Source organism: Photinus pyralis, unplaced genomic scaffold (genome assembly GCF_008802855.1).
Source record: "Photinus pyralis isolate 1611_PpyrPB1 unplaced genomic scaffold, Ppyr1.3 Ppyr1.4_LG5, whole genome shotgun sequence".
Lineage (NCBI taxonomy): Eukaryota > Metazoa > Arthropoda > Insecta > Coleoptera > Lampyridae > Photinus > Photinus pyralis.
Window position 1 is genome coordinate 8,142,961 of NW_022170596.1, and position 21,732 is coordinate 8,164,692.

A 21,732-nucleotide genomic window follows, 5' to 3' on the forward strand; every position below is an offset into this window, starting at 1 on the left:
TTGAAAGTTTACTATAAAAAAGCCAGCTGTAAAATAACACTTTCTATAGGCAAATTCACTATGTTTTTGGTAAACACTTGGTAATGTAGAAGCTAAGTTTGAGCACTTGTAGTAGCGTGTGTGATTCTGGGTATAAAAATTAATGGACGAGGTATAAGACAATCCAATAAGAAGCAATGATTAATAAAACAAATATCATGCATTTTCAAGCATTATTATTACAAACAGTGGCTGTGACATAATTACATACACCTCTGGATTAGAATAGTACAGTAAATAATATAAATAGGAATATAGGCTGTCACACTAAGTGGCGAGCGTGACCCACACCTTTTGCGATAAGCGTGATCAGCGGCCCAAGGCACTATATTATTGTGAGTCAAGATGGAAGGTGGCTGGCAGCTGATTACGCACAGTTGCATATGCTACGCGATCTAGTGATAAGACATTGAAGAAGTTTAAATGTGTGTGCGTCGCGTAAGCTATGCAACCGCAGCAATGTTGTTACTAACATACTAGCTTAGCAGGATGGCCACATCTCCAAATACCTAGCCTATTATCAAACTGTATACTAGAAATGCAATTTTACACAACATTATACGAATACCTACTTACAATAGTTTACATTATCTATATTTAATTATATTCAATACAAAGAAGCGTCACAACATAAAATACTTTGATAATGACATAAAGCAGTTTATATTTCCGATGAAATAATTCTAGAAACGACAGCTCCTTTCAAACTGTCAATAGTTACATCACAAATTCTATTCTAAGACAAAATGCACTAGCCTATCTCGATTAACAGTAGTAGTAAAAGTGGGAAGATAAATAAATAAAGAATCTTGGTGAAGAAGTACAACACGTAAAATCTAAGTGCTTGAGATCAAACCCAGGAAGACAAATTATTATGAGGCTAATAGTATAATAAAAAAAAAGAGGTACTTAGTAACAGAAATCAGTAGGGTCAGTACTGAATAAAAAAAATTGACAAGTGAAATAACCCAACCCAAAAAGAAGTGTATTTCGTTAAAACCAAAAAAGTTAACGTCATGAGTACTAAAATCGCATGCAGAACACGTATTTAAAGCCCCAGACATGCAAAGTTTCGACTAACACATACACGGAGATTGCAAGACACGCGGCTGTGACATACACGGCATCTTTTTGGGTCAGTTACAACTACAGACTGTACCTACAATAATGGCACTGTCTAACAAGACTAAAATCTACCATGCTATCGATAAAGAGGATTAGGGATTGTTTAAGGAAAAAGAATGTGTACAAAACCACCATGCAAGACACTAACAAATTTATCACCACTTTCACCTCAAATACAACAATTCTTAGCAATTATATAAAATTATTAATATTTTAAAGTGGCGTTAGGGGGGGCGGATTTATATAGCGGTGCATACAGCGGGAGTGAGGATATCACAAGCACTAGGCACTCGCTTGGTCCGGGGTCGCTCAGCGCACGCCCATTCATAACCACTAATAGTTTTTTTTATTATTTTGACTAGACTTCTATATGTAAACAATTTATAATATATCAACTTTATATTATTATAATATTAAAATGACAAAACAGGACATACGATTATGTTGTTAAGATAGACGAATTACATGAACAATTACTCACTCTAGGAGGTTTTCAATTTTTTGTACGGTTGTACTACCGTATTGTTATTGTTTTGTGCGGCGGCCGCTGCAATGTGAGTTGGTGGAGGAACGTTGGTTATGGGCGTCGCGGCAACGGATACCGGGTATTGTGCCGTTAATAAGTTGGGTGTTAAAAGCTGAGGTGTGGTCGTAGCTGGGTAGGGCGCCCGAATCAGTGAATATGGATAGTTTAAAGTAGATGGTGGTCTACTCATATTTAACAAATTGGTGTGCGTAAGAGCATACGGATGTATACCGATATTCAGGTTGGTTGCGGCGCCTAATGTTAGAGGCAGCGTTGGATACCGCTGAATGTTCGCGGTTGTTGGTATACCCACAGCCTGTTTGTTGAGAGCGACACCTGTGTAATTTAACGGATTCAAGTGACTCAAAGAACTCGCAGCTAAAGACTGACTAGCTGCCGCCAACTTTACTGCCTTGGCGTAATTTTGCTGAGCAACCTCTTTGGCCAATGCGGCGGGATCGGGTATTGGGGGTGGGGGTAATGTAACCGGCGTAGAGACGGGAGGAATTAAATCCTCCTCTTTTACTTGCGATACTTGGGAAGTGGGAGGAACTTGTTGGATATCTGCGGCGGCAGGGGAAGCGCTTGAGGTGGGAGCTGGCGTGGGAGAGGCCGAGTACTCACATGAAACGGGCACAAACGGCTGTTGCAACTGCATAAGTTGCTGGTATGTAGTTGCGTTAGGTTGATAGACTGGCACTCCTGATTTGTCAGCTGCAGGTCGTTTATATGGCACCATGCCAGGGAAGGCCTAAAAAGTTATCCATGATACAATTGAACGCCCTGCAGATACGCAAACAGTTATTGTGACGAACGCATGCGTGCCGCCAATTAGACAAGTAGTAGGTATGTACATGTTACATCTCCGTAAAATGTATTGGATTCGATCTGATTTTTAGAAATGTATAGTCCTAATTTGAAAATTATTCCATTTTTTAATACTTCTAATTTGCTACAAAATGTTTTTCACACAAATAAACTCAAAATAAAATAATTCTAAGTGACGCGTTTTTAATGACTATTTTAAGATCTTGATGTGTGCATTATTGTTTTTGTCTGAAGTTATTCGTTTACTTTGAGTAAAAGAATATATCTTTGTTACATACTTTCTTCAAATATCATACTCCACTTGTAGTATGATCTTTGCTTTCGTATACAGACTGTAAAAATTTCAGTTTGTCTATAACCCAAGAAGCAAGAAATGAGTGACAATTTGAACAATCCATCAAAGTAAGAATAACAATGTAGACGCTACAAGAGAATATCACAATACGTAAGTATATGCACCAGCTTCATCTATACTTGACCTAAAAGTAAATGTGTCTATTACGAATGAAAAATGCCACAACAAAATGAATGATTGACAGAAACATTCGGGTTAAATCTGCTGAGCGAATGTTACATAAATAATGATGGAAGTAAAACAGTAAATAATAGAAATGGTAGCAAATGAATAATATAAAAATAATCACTTACAAAGTTTTCATAGTAGAAGGAACCAACTGATTTCATGTCCATCTGTAAGTAAAGAATTACAAATGATATTAGTAATAATCGCATAAAAGAAATGAATGATTAATAGAAAAAATCAAATATACTGCAAATATGATTCACAAAAGTCCCAAGAACTAGTACGAAAATCATTATTGCAGTAATTGTATTAGTAATTACGACACGTCTTGGCAGTCAATACCACTCAAATGCATTGTTATTTCAATAAAAATGAATTACTGAACTTAATAATTGACGGCAAGACCAAATAGTTATTTAATATCACATGTGTTATGAAATAAAAAAAGTTTGGCTGTAATTGTAGTTGCTAGAATGTTGCGAGTTTAGACCCATCAGGACAAACTGTAAAATTTGAAAAGTATTATGCAAAGCCAATTGCTGCTAAAATATATATATGTGACCTGGATTATTTAGCATGCAAACATATAAGTGAAAGCAAAAGCTTCAATAGAAAGCGTAGGTTTTTAGGACAACTTTGTATTTAAGACTTCATAAGCGGAATCAGCCTCACAACATGCTAACAACTTTGGTGGTAGCAGTTCGCGCTTTGCTCAACGCCTCGTCAAAATACAAAAGCTTCAAATATCTAGAGACAACACAACGGTTTTCGTAGAAGCAATCCCTCTGAATGGAAATACGGTATTGTACATTGTTCAAATATCTTAAAGCAACAAGACTGGTATGTAGGAAATTGAGCAAACTCAAAGTTTGTATATAGACTTCATATTTAAGTGTGCCCACCCTATTTGCAAGATACAGCGATAATTATATCTACGTAAGCAATGGTGTGTTGAATCACAAAACAAGTGCATTAAAGTGACTAGCAAAGAAGCATGACCAAGTTGCACAGAAGCTCTGGTACCTTAACGCAACGTATCGGCTAATCAATTTTGAAAATGATTTGCACAATATGAAATCTCATCTTATTTTAACACAAATACTTGGCAAACCACTACCTGCATGTTTTGCTGTGTAGGTATTGTAAATGTTACTAATTTATCAATTTTGCAACATGTATACTTCAGAAAAAACGAAACGTGACAAAAAAACATTATGAAGTATACACTACAAATAAATAAAGTGACATGCAAAGCAGCGGCAATATGGTACCAGTAGTAGATCTGTGTCGGCGGTGCTAGGCTCGCGAGGTCTCTTCTTGCCGATCTCGAGGGCGGCAGCAGTTTGTGGTGCCAGTAAGGGCGACACCGCAGCGGGCTATTAGTAGCGCAGCAACAAGACCAAGCACATCCGCCCAACGGGATAAATAAAACAAATCAGCACTAAATTAATTGAATGCTAACACTGCCAGTTTGTGACAGAATGAGACAATACTACATTAAACCATTAATTATACCAATTAATAGAACTGGCAGCGAAAAACATGTAATTAAACGCATCATAGAAATTGATTCTTAAATTTTTTGAAGTGAACGCGTCAAACTTTTGCAACTGGCAAACGCAGAGCCAGTCGCAGAAAAAATTCGCCATGCAGTTCAATAGCTGAAAAAGAAATTTCAAATGGCTAAAAGCATTTGAAGAACATTTTTATACAAGATCCTCAGGCAAAGATACCGCGCCCAAAAAACAAATCATTCCGTCAAGGTTTCTTTGCCCGAAAATCAAAATTCAAGGTTTAGAAACGTGGCTTTAGCATTTGTCTGGCCCATAACCTTTGTAATATACAAGTTTTGAAGCATGCAAGCTGAAATAACAACTGTTAAAAGACACTGACGTCAAAAGCGTATACTAACAAATATAATGAACTTCAATTACAGCTTAAACATGTTTAAATGGTAAAGAATACAAACTGGAGTCTGCACCTGAAAATTGAAACATCTCTTTATTAGTGTGTGTTAATGAAAATTCGTGACGCAATGAGAATTCCAGCTGCAAACAAGCCCTTCATCTTCGTCAGTACTAACTGTGTATTATGTGTAGTGTACCGTTCGTGTTTTAAGTGGAAACAAATCAACGCTAATCATTACTGAATATCTTTACCATTCACGGATGATTGATTCAATGAAACATTGGACAGTGACGATTTCATTGAAAATTCTCAGTGTTCAAGATATCATTTAATTGTGCTAGGATTGGTTGCTGTGTAATAGCGAGCGGGGTGTATGTAGCCACTATTCAGCCAATTACGGAGCTAGAGGTACACACAATACACTATAAAAAATTTGTGCAGCGACGAGCACTAATTAATTAACCCATCTTGTATATCTTAGCGTCGAAAGTAATTACATTTTTTGTTTAAGTAAACTGAATAATCAAATAAAAATGTAATTACTCGAGATCGCATCGCACTCCTTCTTACTGTTCGGTACAAGGCTAGCATTTCTGTACTGAATGTGATTCTTTGTAACACTCTTAAGGATAGCCTTCCTTGTAAACGAAACGGTTGTAGATTTGGAGTAACATATTCTGTAATAACTACAGCAGCAAAGGATAGCATATGTTCGTTTAAGTATTGGTTATAGGGTAGTGACATTGTGCAGGTATAGCAGGGCTTGTTGGCAGGGCGCAGAAAGTGGCAGCCGGGGAAAGTTCCCATGCTAGATAGGGCGGATTGACAGAGCGAAGCAAAATACTGAAGCGGCATCCAAGTACCACAAAGCAGAAAAGATTAGGGTCTAGGCCGCCTCGGTACTTGTTTCGCATCCTTCTACAGGACACTACCACCACCAGTTCAACCCAAAGTCAGCGAAAGAAGATAGCACTTACACATTTCATTGCATCATGAATCGCATCATATGCTAAAAAATTAAAATTAACGCTACGTCACTACTGGAAACAACACCAAACTATAAAAACACCTATTAAAAAAAACCTTTTCCTCTTAGCTTAGTATAGTAACAAAAACAGCAAAACTGATAAAAAAAACAAACAAAAAAGGTAAGTAACTGTATATAGTTGGACAGACACGTGCACGGTTTAAGTGACAAGAGCACAAAAAAACATTTCACAAACCGTATGTCCAACTGGTATCAGTTTATGATGAACTCAAAAAAAAGAAAAATGTTACAGAAACACATCACAACAGCTACTACAGCTAGCTAGAAGATATTCTATTGTTACGGTGCCCATGGTTCAATATTTGATCAACCAAAACTAATGTTTGAATCATAGGCACTAAGAGCAAGAAAGAAGAAAATAGCGTGCGCCCTAAAGATTGCGTAGCATACCGCGCTAGCCCGAGACTGTGCGGCCTTGATTTGGGCTTGGAGGTGCAGAGGGGGATGGAAATAGCGGCAGGGGTCGCGGTTGCAGCGTCCCTTGACTGCATCCATGCAGACAGTGACAGTGCCGTCCTCGTTGGCCGTCACAGAGTCGGCGGGATGCGCAAAGCGGCACTCAGACTCTGCTCGCTTGCACGCCCCGCGCTGGAACTCGCGGCAAACCTACAGCAGACATCCGGCTCAAGCCACTGCTGCAGTTCCCTCAGCTCCCTACTAATGCTAAATGGACATTAAAGGGAGCTGAGGTTTTTGCAATAAACCTACAGGGATTATTTAGTGCTTTTTAAATCTATGTTTTAACTCTTCGCAGGAATTGATCAATTTTACCACAGTGGTTGCTTGAAAATAAACTGAATATATACTACATAATGTTTCACATTACACTACATAGTGAATAACTCTCTATCGAGCAAATTACATCTACAACTATGACAATTTTGCAGACAAATAGGAAGACATATGGCAGCAAAAATTAAACAGCTGCAGCGTGCAGAGCGTAAATCGATAGAAAGTTATAAGTGCTCAGATAGTTACAATAGCAAATTATTACTTCTATTTACAGCAAGATTAACAAATATATACAATATGTATGAGTTTGGCTGCTGGGAATACTAATATAGCGCTATGTGTTTGTGTTAATATGTATAATATTGCACATTATAAATACAGTTCGCTTTTGGTTGAAGCATTAATTGATTTTGTTTTAAGGCGAAAAATGGGTTTGAAACAACCATGCCAGCAAGAAACAAAAAAATACAGCAACACAATCCTAGCAAACAAAAAATTTTTTTTTGCAAAATAAAAACAACACAATAATAATGTTAGTTCAGTTGGTAGGAATGTAAAGAGATGGTCGGGTGGAAAAAAAGCAACCAGAAGATGAGAGAAGCAAAATAGCGGTTAGCGAAACGATAACTTTTCCTATGATACTGTAAAATAATAGTTGTCGGCTTTCAATTAATATTTCATCAAAAGCATAAATATTCCTTAATATAATCTTAATAATATAAGTGTATATAAATTGGAGAACGACATACCTCCAATCTGTCGGAGCGGGGCATTTTTTGCTGGGTTACGACAGTTTGTGGAACAACGCCCAATGGTGACGCTACTCCGGAAGGATCTGGACCGACTATTGTGGGCATAATGGGACCTGGCGCAAAATATGGGCTGTAAGTGCTTCCTACTTGAGGTACTCCGGTGAGGTATGGATTTGCGGCCTGTAACAGATGATTTATATAGCTTACGTAGGTAAAAAGTCGTGTCCGAAGTTGAAAACAAAACTGATATTTTACAAAAAGAAGCACATTTGCATGCAAAGCGGTTAAAAGTATGCTAAAATTCACAATTAAAAAGGATAAGATTTGAAATGCAATCGATTACACATCAAATCCACACCACTTCCATAGGTCACATGATTCAAAGACCGAGAGCAAAAAAATGTCTTCGCAATGTTCGGTGTTAGATGCCGTTTCATGAACTCATGCAGATTAACACACAATATACCAATTTTCATCAATCATCGGTCATTGTAGTGGTAATGTAAATATGGGAAAAATTAACATACAATGCTACCATTAGACAGATCGAATTTTGCCTTTTCCTTATTAGGTGTCAGCCAGAAACAAGATCGTTAACTACCATGTATAAAATGGTCTTTCAATTCGTTACTAATTGACTAATTAAGGAATAGGTATTCTCCGTTCGCAAATGTAAAACGCGTGGCAACTAATCCTAAAAAACTATGCGACCCATCTGCATCGATTGCGATTATCGCGGGAACGGCAATCGATGCAGTAAAATGGCTTTTCTGTGGAACTGCACTTAAACATCTACAAATAATTTAAAAGTACAGTGGAATTGATCGCGATTTTATTCAGGAATAAATTTAATATTTAGATGGGTGAAGGAAAAGCGGTGAATACCTTGCTATGAAAATTTTATATCGACAGTAATGTATATGGATGGCCTCGAGTCTACGGGGGTAAATACTGATGTCTACATGCAACGGATTAATAATTAATACACTACGACCAGTACGTAAAGATTTTTGATTGTTATTGCTGTCTGAACGATTTTTAATAGATATCAAACGAAAAGCTCTAAAAAGCATAAATTAGATGCGTAAGCGATATTAAGCTGCGGCGTTTTGAATTTATAGGTATAAACGGTTATAAGTTACCATAAGTGCGCACTGTTCATCTAGTGACATGGAAGGGTGCGGGAACAAGGTGAGAGGAAGGCTGCAGGCCGATCCATCCACCTCCAACAAGAACCCAATTAGTAATGACACCAGCTACAGCGACCAGACGCATGCACTATACGCCTATTTCGACTGCATTGAGTTAATAACAAATAAAAAAAAAACAAAAAATATACAACAGCCCACACAACGTGCACTGCGAACATTAAAAAATAAATTTGTATAAATAAAACAAAATTCTCTGCACATTTGCAGTCTGATGCATACACACGCTACCTACACTTTCCCCTACCACAATAGATCACAATTAAGGTATTACTAATTCTATACCCATATTTATGAATGTTAAGAAACAATATTGTATAAACAGGAAGTCGGGTTCCTGTAGGAAACTTGTATTCCGACAGTCGGCTCTGCTTGCTAATTATATGAACGTACATACTACCACTAAATTTAACCAAATTTATACGACAATTTTACTAATACTGACTTGATAATATTTACGATTAAGTTGCCACATTTCACCTCTATCGCCACTAATGTTCCAACAACTTATAATACACTCTATCGATTTATGAAGTACTACATTAGGAAGTGTACAAGTAACACCAGCTATCGGTTATTTCTAGAATGACACCTTAACGTCCTTAACTCAATTACATCGGGTTAAAATAGGACTTTAATATTATTGTATTGAATTTACAAGTTCTTGGTAAATGTATCAAATGAAACTGATCTATGATTGTTTGTGTACATACAGATCCGATCAGCTTTCGAGATCCACATTGTTTTAAAAATGTTTACTGCGAGTTTTCTATTTTTGACAACGCCTTTTGTAATGTCTTTTCCACTATCTTGATGAGTATTGCGATTGCCTATTCTAAAATACCGTGGTTAAACCGATTTGTGACATTTATAATAGGTGACATTTTTAACATCTTCAGTGGAGCATATTATGTTAACCAGTTAACCTATTGAAGAATACAAGAAAAATACTCAACAACGTTTCGGTAATACAGAAGAACAAAATACAAAATTAGCTCCAACAACCTGTCAAAATTTAATGAGCTCGTTCATAAGACACAATAGTTACCGATCGGGAACAGTTGTGGTCTTATGTCACAATCCCTACTTTGGCATATAAGTCAGTGTTCGCATATCGGATTAGCGCTTATATTCACAGCGCGCATGAGGTTATACATCTTTCCTTATTTAAAACATGACATTTGAGGTAGAGGGCAAGTGCGTATCTAGTTTTACGAACCGCGGGCGGTGAACTAAGAATTACACTGGACGTTACAGACGTTTAAAATGGAAGTTGTTGCAGCAAAAAGAGAAAGCAATAGTTAAGGTACCTATGTTGGTCTCGGAATGGGCAACACCCACTTAAAAGCGACAAAGCCAGTGACACTCAAATGTTTTATTTTACTTTTGGGGAAGTAGATAATTATGATGATGATAATTACGTAAGTATATAAATTGATAGGAAAGCGTTAATTGTCAGCGCACACATTTGTAATACCATAATTACTAGTGAAAGTGTTAGTGTTAATATGATTTCAATCAGGATAATGTAAAATATGCGATAAAACGTTTGAGTGTCACTGGCTTGACGCTTTTAAGTGGGTGTGTCCCATTCCGAGACCAACATACCTTAACTATTGCTTTCTCTTTTTGCTGCAACAACCTCCATTTTAAACGTCTGTAACGTCCAGTGTAATTCTTAGTTCACCGCCCGCGGTTCGTAAAACTAGATACGCACTTGCCCTCTACCTCAAATGTCATGTTTTAAATAAGGAAAGATGTATAACCACAGCTTACTTACTATCCAGCTCCGCAACTCTTGAGCGGCGCCTTTGATCTGGCGGTCTACAACCAAGCGAGATGGAATGGTGCCCTCCTTCTTGCGCTTGGGGTAAAAGTCGGGGCCGGATTAAACGTATTTTCATCGCGCGGTCGCTTCACAGTACCGTAGTAGGTGATTTTTGAGCTGTATTGTAATGTGAACGTTTAGAATTTGCTGTACAATATTACGTAATATTGCAATGAAACTAGGGTTAGGAGTTTAATACATTTTATTGCCTAATTGAATTGAATTCGGGACAATGGCCAACGTGGCAACACTGGGCTTGATTGCACGCCAAACAGGCAATGCAGTCTTTTACCCCAAGAGGCGGAACATAAGCGCTGCGCGCGTAGATCGGCGCAAACCGCTCCCGCCAAGAGAGTTGTGCAGCTGGATAGTAAGTAAGCTGTGGTATAACCTCATGCGCGCTGTGAATATAAGCGCTAATCCGATATGCGAACTTACTCATTTTACTGACTATACCTATGTAGCGTTACTAAAAATGACCGACTGCTCCGTAAAGAGCGTAAAAGTAGCGACGTAATTATAAGATGTATCGATAACTGTTCCACAACAGTTGTGTCTTATGAACGCGCCTAATGACCACATGGTTACATACCACAAAACATAACCTCGAAAATTGAAAGAGATCACCACTTTTAATCTTCTTATGGTTGCTCATCTACGCAATTGTTATTTTGGCAGGTGTAGTTGCCAAACGAATCGAAATTGGAATTTGAATTGGAAGTTTGAATTTAAACTCAAATTGAACTTAAAATTTGGGTTCTAATTGGAACTATTCAAACATGTTCGGGATTCGGGAAGAAAGTCAGAACTTCGCCAACCCTAGGTAACTAACCTTTCGAAGCTTGTGGGCAAGAGAAAATTTGAAATTCTCGCCATACCTATCAAGCAAATAGAAATCAACTCGCTAGAAGAATCTTTAGTGATGGTGTTGTCCGATTAATCCATTTTCCAAAAGGTGTGCCCGCATACCATTATTTAAAGTCTCTTCCCCCTGAATAATCTAAGCAAGAATGCCAGAAATTATTGTACTACAGTCATGTACTTTTTACTACCTCTCCCCCACCCATCTGGCATTCTTGCTTAGATTATTCAGGGGGAAGAGACTTTAAATAATGGTATGCGGGCACATCAAATCCTAAAGGAAAGACTGTTCTTTCGTCAAAAATACCTCGAGGAAAATGTAGGTTTTCAAAGAAAAGTGACTTGACATTTGACAATTTAATAATGAATAAGATTTTTTGATCGAGGCGATTAATTATATACTAGCTTGAATTAGCTGTTAGCCGAGTACCAACTGGAATACAGTTCAATTGTTCACCGACTTGGCGACTTCCCATTTATCATTGTGCATCGTGTAACAAATGTGACCATAGCAATGCGCTACTTGCAATATGAAGAAATAAAAAGTTAAAAACAAATTTATAATATTTAGCAAACTATATGTTTGTCATCATCGAAACGGATGTAGGACTTACAACTGCGGGCACTTGACCAGGTACTATCGGTTGTCCCGGCGTAAGACCCATCTGCTGCATGAGAGCATTTTTCAATGCCAGATGGTTCCTTCCGTTGATAAGTAATTGATCCTTCAAATGCTGTGGCGGGGGAAAATACTTGCATGGCGGTTTCTCTCGATTACACCGACCCTGAAACGAAAATCATCTGTTAATGTCACAAAATATAATTACCTAAAGTGGGTACTAGTAAAATTGCAGCATTCGCGATCAATGTTCCAGAATTGTTCAATTATAGATTCGCATCTCGCGCTATTACGTAAGCTTAAAAGAAAAGTGCGATGATGGCTAACTTTATCAGATGAAAAGAAATGAGCTCATTAGGAGAAATAGAGCACGACGATTTTCAATCTGATAGTAAACTCTTCAGGGCGCGAATCAATACTCGGATGGCAATAATAATTGAGGAAGCTCGCGATGTTTGTACATTTATGTGAGCAAAAAGAAACCTAAGTGAAATGTTAAGACAACTTGAAAAATAGATTGTTATCCCGATTGACGGGGTTTTAAAGTGATGTGCAGACAGACGCAAGCAAGACATCTTCTATGTAATCCCCCCGCCTGATGATGTTGCAAAATCTGTTGAATCATCTCGCACGGGGAACAAGTTAGAATACTGACAAATGTAAATGAGATTGAGGTGATATGTTGGAAGGCGGGTATAAGAAAATGTCGATAAAGGAATATAAAAGGTCGAGATGCCTATCTAACAAGGACAAAGTTAATAAAGCCAAATTCCTATGAGAGGAAAGCTCGAGGTTCATTCGTGAAAACAATAATATACGAGTATTATAAAAAGCAAATTGCGACTGTATAAACGAAGTTGGGAAACTTTTGTTGGTTGAAATTATCGCGGTCGGTTTAAAAATTGTGTGCGCGAATGCCAAATGCGATAAGGAAGTTCATGACGTGCTAAGCCGAGACGAAAAATATCCCCGATCGGTAAGCAAGAGAGACTTGTATGTAAGCTAATAAAGGAGTAATAATCCGCTATACTTTGTAAAATCACAAAGAACTAGGTAAACAAATATGGCTTGTCGAATATAGATTAGAATTCTGGAAATTAATTCTGGCGTATTGCGAAAAGCGGATTATCAAGTAAATATCTTGAACTGGTCCCAAACTTTCGGCAAGCACTTTGAAGTTTACTAATTTGGTCATTTAATCCTAAAGGGAAAGTGTTGGGGCACATGCAGTTCACTGATGATAACACTAGGGCCGAATTCAAGTTTTGTACGCATTTAATTTTTTATGAACTCCAAATAATTCCTAATATACGAATATTATACATCATACAAACAGGCCAGTAGGCAAACTTCTTCGACAAATTGAATCTCTGCTTGAACTCTATTTGATGTTTCAAAAGCCACAGTACGCCCGTAATTTGTCCTTCAAAGAAAAAAACTACGCTCTTCCAGCGCCGATAGCACGTTACTTTACACACTTCCAACTTTCTAGAAGCTTTTGATTTGAAACACGCAAACATCTTGTTCCATTTTGTGGCATCATTCTTCATTATGTGAAAAAGATTCTAGCTTTGATGATGTAAAAAGACGCCGCGCGCTCCTCTGTATCTTTCCTTTCAGACTTTGTATTGTGCTTAGAAATTCTCTTTAATGTCTGAACGCACTATCCTTTACCGTATCTACAGCCAGTCCCTACGAGACCTTAACAGCCCATTTAACTACTATAAAAAGCTAAGTGCCTTTATCTCATTATGGATCTCTACATTCTCCAATGCAGCTCATTTATACCAAAATTAGTGTTTATTTGCCCTAATTTTAACGGAATCTCGCATCCTTCTTTCACAGACCTGCAAAATTCTAAATTGCATTCAATAATTATGATGACGCGTTTCCAAAACATTGTAAAATATTTAGGAAAAAATCAATGTTTACTTTAATGCGCTGATTTTGACAATCGAACGTAATTTGAGTTATAGTGAACCAATAAAATACACATAGCGATCAAAAATGAGTGATCGTCGAGTCACCTTTGGAACTTTTGTTTACATGGGAAATCGTACTTCCAAAGGCGACTCGACAGTCGCTCATTTGTGATCGCCCGCCGATACATGTTTTTTTCTATTTCGGTGTCACAATGATGATTTTGTACAACTGTTTTCAGCCAAAAACAGTTGTACAAAGACAGTGATTATAGTCGTTTTTTTTTTTGGTAACTCTTATCTTAAGTTGGCAGTTACTAGTTAGTACAAGTAGGTACTTCGTTGGGTACTTCCCGGTACTTCCATATTTGAACTTCAAAATGTCAGTCTTACTACGCTGCCAACCTAAAACTTAACGGCATAAAAAGTGTTCCCAACTTAAAACATGTTAGTTCTAATGTTCCCTATAGTTTCTGATAATGATTTTTTTAATTAAATTAAAGCACCGAAATAGAAAAAATAGTATGAAAAACGCGTGTTACAATGCTTTATTGTAATACTCCTATCTTGCGGACACTCGTGGGCTACGCTTCGCGTCGCCACTCGTGCCACAAGATAGTCGTATTACAATAGGTCGCATTGTAACACTTGTCTTTCAATATACTATTCTGAATAGCATACCTTCTATCGTATTTCGTGTTCATAACCAATAACACAATGATTTCCTTTGAGGACTATTTCTGCTAATATTTTCGCAACACGTGCTTATAGTGTTGGTAATAAGGATTTCCAGGATTATGTTTGGTTCGAATAAAGGTTGATTCTCACTTAACATAACGTTTCCATACCATATCCTTTCCATAACCATTCCGTAAATTATTATACCTAGGAAATTGACCTTTAAGTGAAATGTGCGTAAGACATTCAGCCGCGCGCTAATACACATTCTCCGTTCCGTTCACATATGGAAGGCGAATGAGTATTAGCGCGCGACTGAATGTCTTACGCACATATCACTTAAAGGTCAATTTCATAGGTATAATAATTTACGGAATGGTTATGGAAAGAATATGGTATGGAAACGTTATGTATAGTGAGAATCAGCCTTAAAACTTCACGCGAAAAAAACTGTTGAAGTAATGTGGGAAAAATTTTGTAATGACGTCATTGCACTCTTAGTTGAAGTATTAAGGTTTGGATTTAGAGAATATAGGCAACTGGTGATGCACATGTAATTCAATGGGGCGTGCATTGCCTCAGAACTTCATTCACCATTCCATAAGCAAGGGGTGTATATGATCGGAAAAATATGCATTAGGTAGATAGATGTACAGAGCATAGTTTCCATACAATATAAACTGATATTTTGTCCATTAATATATGTTTAAAAAATCTAGAAAACATGCGTCAAAAGAGTTCATAGTTTAGCAATTAATTGCAAAAATTAGGGAGCATTTTAAGCAATACGAATGTATGGGATCGGTAGCGTGAATACTTATCTATATTTTGGCAATTTATGTGAAGCTCAAAAGTTTTCATAAAAAAAGTGGTGAATGAAGTTCTGAAAAATGGGCATGTAAACTGGAGAAATGGAAATAAACTACGCAGCTGTGACTAATATCGCGGTCAACAGTGTCGCTTCTTTCTCACAGAGGGTGCCACCAAGAGTTTCATGAAGTCGGTAAAAAATACGATAAAGATATGAAATAGGTTAAATAGGTACCTAAGCGCTTTTATCTTGCGATGGAGTTGTTCTTACTTTTTAACTAGGCTAGTACCGTTGAGCTAGTACTGTGTAATGGGGATAACAAAAGACAAAAATTTACGAGCAAAAAAAAACTAGCGGGCTATGTAAGTTGCCTATGTTAATAGTAGAGTGCTCCGTGGCAGAAATTATGACTTCCGTGGGGGTTTTGGTGTCACAAGCTGAAATTCACAAAAAATGAAAGGTCATCATATACTGATTCTAAATGTCAAGGCCGTCCAAAATCGGACCATGCATTAGGTCACAAAACGCAAAAAACGAGTTAAGCACATGTACGGAAAGAAGAAAAAATAACGAATTTTTTTGTATATAAATCAAAATTTTCTTTGTACAGTGAAAGTAATAATAAATTATCAAACGTTTCCAATTACATTGGGTTTTACGGAAGAATTAAACTTCAAACGCGATTATCTCAGTTCGATATCCCTAAAAATTTGACAAATTTTGAGCAACTTTTGCGTTTACATCGTATTATTTAATAAACGGAAGCCTATATCAAAAAGTTTTACTCTTAAAAAAAGTTTCGCTCATCGTTTATCTTTACATTGCACTGAGAATTATAATTTTATGTGCAATAGTAACCAAAATATGTAATTAAAAGTAAAACAACGAATTTTTTACTCACTTACAAACGAAGCGCTTTCGCTCCGGTGAATACAATCCATCTCTACATTTCCCGTAGCTCCATTTCGCTCTTACTCATAGGTACGTTCTCGACACGGGGATACCAAAGCTTTGCCAATATAATTGATACAGATAATTATTAATTACATAAATCAATGAATGTGAAACTCAAAAAGAGACCAAACCATAATTTTAAGAAACATAAAAAAAATTGTAGATACAGAACATCGCCTTATACTTACAACCCCAGGTAACTTTTTAAATGTGTCATACTAAATGATATGCACTTAATAACAAAACAATAATACCCTAAACTAACACGTAGCAGTAATGTGATTTCTTTTCCTAGGTAAGTGCATTAAAAGAATGACAAATAGAAAAAATTTGATTCCATTTATTTACAACCTTTTCGTCAACTGAGCATTCAGAATCGCCGTGCTCTTAGATGTGATGTCAGTAGAATTTTGCACGATCTTTGGACCATGCTGGGGCATAACTTACCCTTTATACATTCAGTGAGAATTTAGAACAGTTAAATTGTTAGGAATTGGCCGCAATGTGATGAAAATGGGCAAAAGTTGCCACCAACAGAATACTCACTGTTTAAGGGTGTGTTTTTAAATCAAAATATGGCACCCTGTCCAAAATTGCCCCCCACAATGAATAGTACTTATATTAGTAGAAAAAGCGAACTTTTGCCCATTTTCATCACATTGCGGCCAATTCCTAACAATTTAACTGTTCTAAATTCTCACTGAATGTATAAAGGGTAAGTTATGCTCCAGCATGGTCCAAAGATCGTGCAAAATTCTACTGACATCACATCTAAGAGCACGGCGATTCTGAATGCTCAGTTGACGAAAAGGTTGTAAATAAATGGAATCAAATTTTTTCTATTTGTCATTCTTTTAATGCACTTACCTAGGAAAAGAAATCACATTACTGCTACGTGTTAGTTTAGGGTATTATTGTTTTGTTATTAAGTGCATATCATTTAGTATGACACATTTAAAAAGTTACCTGGGGTTGTAAGTATAAGGCGATGTTCTGTATCTACAATTTTTTTTATGTTTCTTAAAATTATGGTTTGGTCTCTTTTTGAGTTTCACATTCATTGATTTATGTAATTAATAATTATCTGTATCAATTATATTGGCAAAGCTTTGGTATACCCGTGTCGAGAACGTACCTATGAGTAAGAGCGAAATGGAGCTACGGGAAATGTAGAGATGGATTGTATTCACCGGAGCGAAAGCGCTTCGTTTGTAAGTGAGTAAAAAGTTCGTTGTTTTACTTTTAATTACATATTTTGGTTACTATTGCACATAAAATTATAATTCTCAGTGCAATGTAAAGATAAACGATGAGCGAAACTTTTTTTAAGAGTAAAACTTTTTGATATAGGCTTCCGTTTATTAAATAATACGATGTAAACGCAAAAGTTGCTCAAAATTTGTCAAATTTTTAGGGATATCGAACTGAGATAATCGCGTTTGAAGTTTAATTCTTCCGTAAGACCCAATGTAATTGGAAACGTTTGATAATTTATTATTACTTTCACTGTACAAAGAAAATTTTGATTTATATACCAAAAAATTCGTTATTTTTTCGTCTTTCCGTACATGTGCTTAACTCGTTTTTCGCGTTTTGTGCCCTAATGCATGGACCGATTTTGGACGGCCTTGACATTTAGAATCAGTATATGATGACCTTTCATTTTTTGTGAATTTCAGCTTGTGACACCAAAACCCCCACGGAAGTCATTTCTAGACGACTTTCTTTGCAACGAGCACTCTACTATAAATCATTTAGCGATTCTCTTTCAAGGTTAAACAGAGCCTGCTTGTAAAAGAATTTGCTGACAGCAAGAAAAAGATCGTTCACTGGTATATTTTTATTTTGTCAACTACTTGCTTCGAAATTTATTTGGTTTCTCTTTCCTATTCATTGCAAAAGGTAACCTCCTCTACCTATCGTTTTATGAAATAAATAATAGAAATGGGGATAGGTAAAATTCCTTTATAACAAACAAATATCAAAATTTTACGTTATTTTTAGAACAAAGGGCTGTTGTATATTGTTGTTGATGTCTGGCAAGTTGCGACCTTGTGTGGGTGTTTATTTGTATGCGATTTGTTTGACCGTCTTCCTTATTCTTTATCTTTGCTTATTGTACTTTGCAGATTAAAATACCGTAATTTATAATCCATACCTTGTTGCAAATTAAATTTTTTGAACTTCAATAGTACCATTGAATAAAGCTCTTTATTCAATGATAGTACCTATTACATATTATTAGTATTAGTTTAGTCAGTTTAGTGTAATGTGTAATAATTGACCTATACAGGGTGATTCAAATTCAAAGGCCACCATGGGGATCTCGGGAACTGTAAGAGATAGGTAGTTTACATTTGACAAAGTTACCCTTGATGGTAACATCATCTAGTTTTAATAAGAAATAACGTAACGCAAGAAACTACTTACGTACGTTACTTAAGACAAAGGCAAAAAAGATGTTTTACAAGCATTAAAAACATTGATGTGTACATTTTTGAAATCAGAAAAAAATTCTCTATCAAATCACACAAAAAGTAAAAATTACTTCCATAAGAAACAAAGTTGATGATAGTTAACCGGAGACGAAACGTCAAACTTCAAATTTAAAAGTAGCATCTTGTAGAGGGAAAAAAGTGGCCATAATAATGTGTCATTTATTATTAAATATCTTTGTAAATAACTATTAACTTCAGTAAAAAACAAAAACCATTTTCAAAATCTCGTTTTTTCCGGATATCTCCGAAAGTAGTCAGAATTTCAGTTTCAAAACTGTTTTTGACTTGTTAAGCATCAAAATACACAACTTTGCCAAATTTACCACCTACCTATCTCTTACATTTCCCGAGATTCCCATGGTGGCCCTCGAATTCGAATCAGCCTGTCAATTACTAATTTACAAAACACCATCCCTCGAATGTAAGACATTGGGAACAAATGTATATTTAGGTATAAACGGCTAAAAAATTTAAAAAAAATCGGTATACCGTATGTCCCCGGATTGACTTTACAAGAAGAAAAACTTTTACTATACTTTTTGACAAAAATCCATTCTCCATAAAAGCTTTTGCTTGTTCTAATTCGAAATGTCCCTACCGTTTCAGAGAAAAATATAAAAAAAAACGAAAATATGGTTGAACTTTTCCAAGTCCTAAAAGTCAAAACGCGTCTTTACTGTAATAACATTTCGTTAGTTACAAAGTCTTCGTTACCTGTTATTTGAATAGGCACTAGGATCGTTATAACTTATAAGTATAACAAACACACTTCGTAATGACATTGAATTTCATTAAGTGAAGGAATCAAGAGTTTTACTGATGGTCCTCCCAAACAAAAAGCCCCTGTCGCCACTTGTGAACCAATTTTACGACCTTAATTTTGAAAGTCCCCCATGCCAATAATTACGCGATTTTTACTTCATAAGTTACGTTACAAGCGGTTCATTATTCTCCTCAAGTTATATGCGGTAGAGAGCTAATTATAATTTTGTTAACCTAGCAGTCTGTAAGGAGCCGTGAACGACCTTGCGTTTGTGTTTTGTATCTTCTTGTCGTGTGGTTATGCAAATCAAATTGCATTTTTTTAAAAGCACCCTCTGTGTTGTTTGGGGCCCACTTAAAGAGAGTATAATTATTTAAATATTTGTATAGAAAACTGCTGTAGTTACGCTATTCATTATTAGGTACCAGCACATTCTAACGAAAACAAGTTGTAAATCAGCATATGCATGATTAAAGCGCATTTTTGGTAATGCAGGTCAGTATTTTATTAGCGAAGTTTAAAATTATCGATCTCACGAGTAATTTTGGCTGCATTAAATAATTAATTTTATTTAATTTCAATTGACGGTACGTCTTCATTTTGTAAAACAAATCACAAAGTAAATAATAAGTTTTTATACTGGTAGCGCTATCTAACGGTAAAATTACAGCACCTCCGAAATCCATATCGAAAATATGTTCTTCAATTATCGATCTCACAAGTAAACTAACTCAAAATAGACTAGTGCCTGCACATCTACACTGTAGCAGAAAGCTTTTAGTGAAAATTTGGAGTCTCTAGCTATTGTAGTTGTGGAGATCTCACGCGGACAGCCGGCCTGCCAGCAATAACGAATATAATAGCGTATTTTTTTCAAAAATGCGCTAAAAACTTTGTCCTTTACTATGGGTACTTCTCTTTTCAGGCAATCCCAGCCTTAATTAATTTTAATGTGTAAAATAAAAATGTTAAATATGTCATTATTATAACTACACTAAATAGGTAAGTTACAAATGCTAAATAATATTATATAAAATTTAAAAAATTCTGCATCCGTCGGGAATGAAACCCTGGCCCCCCGTTTTCCTTTATACTCTAATGACATTTGGCATCGTTGTTGACCATAAGACCCTGTATAATATAAAGTCCCGATGAGACGGACTATAGTTACAAATTCGTTTAATATTTGCCATTGTTGTTATAGAGAAAACCTACTAACCCAATTAATCAACTGCAGGGACAGTTAGAAGAGATATAGAGACCACATTATGACATTAAGCAGTGACGAATAAGATACAATCCACTGGACTCCCCCCCCTTTTCCCCCGGGGTTCTTGCCTTTGCAAGCTTCGGTTTTTCGGTTGTATCTGCAGGAACAGGGTAGTTTTACAACATAATTTAAATTTAATTTACAGAAAAAACAATTGCCCAGTGCAAGCAATATTGTATTCTTTTCTCCTTTCTGCTTTCGTCTTTCTACTTTTCTCCCTTCCATATTTTCTTTTTGTTTACATTTAAATTTCCCGCTTTCACGTTTCCCTGAAGTTGCTCACCCTGATCTTATTTGCTAATGTCACTGTTATGGCGCTGATTTCTGCCTTCGCACATTGTCATGACGAACTTTGTTTAAATTAAAATTGTTTAAGAGACCTTCGGGCCAAATTTTTTCCGTTTGTAACGTAGTTGTCCTTACTGATGTTTTAATTCTTATGTTAAGTTTGTATTTAAAAAATTACGATTACAGTCTTGACCTACAAAATTTCAGCGTGCACCTAGTTCTAAGGTTATATTTGTTCAATATGTAACTACTCGTTCGACCATTTAGGGAACCATAGAATGTTAGTCCTTAATTTTAAAGGTTTGTACTATTATTTTATCTCATTGTTTGTTAAACAAAACTTATAGCCAGAAGATGACGGTAACGTCGAAACTAGTCGCAACTATTTATTCCACAATTTAATCAAATAAATTTAGACGCATGGGGAAGGTTTTGAGTTATTAATTCTCCCTAATTTCTTCGATGTCCACCCCATTTTGAGTTCAAGAAAACATGGATCCTTGTTACTTGAAATATTTGAAAACCGAACTGAAGAGTGAAAATGTGCTTGATAC

General features: G+C 36.3%; 1 protein-coding gene across 1 annotated transcript in view; it reads right to left on the reverse strand.

Annotated features, from left to right (window-relative positions):
- Positions 1 to 198: 198 nt before the first annotated feature.
- The window catches only part of LOC116170103, a 173,242-nt gene continuing 151,708 nt past the window's right edge, over positions 199 to 21,732 (reverse strand). Inside the window, exons 6-12 of the mRNA XM_031486297.1 lie at positions 11,993 to 12,163; positions 8,624 to 8,704; positions 7,479 to 7,661; positions 6,388 to 6,603; positions 4,313 to 4,417; positions 3,167 to 3,208; positions 199 to 2,441 (exon numbers count right to left, since the gene is read on the reverse strand). Coding sequence (XP_031342157.1) covers positions 1,647 to 2,441; positions 3,167 to 3,208; positions 4,313 to 4,417; positions 6,388 to 6,603; positions 7,479 to 7,661; positions 8,624 to 8,704; positions 11,993 to 12,163 — 1,593 coding nt within the window. The 3' untranslated portion in view covers positions 199 to 1,646. The remainder of the gene's footprint in view (positions 2,442 to 3,166; positions 3,209 to 4,312; positions 4,418 to 6,387; positions 6,604 to 7,478; positions 7,662 to 8,623; positions 8,705 to 11,992; positions 12,164 to 21,732) is intronic.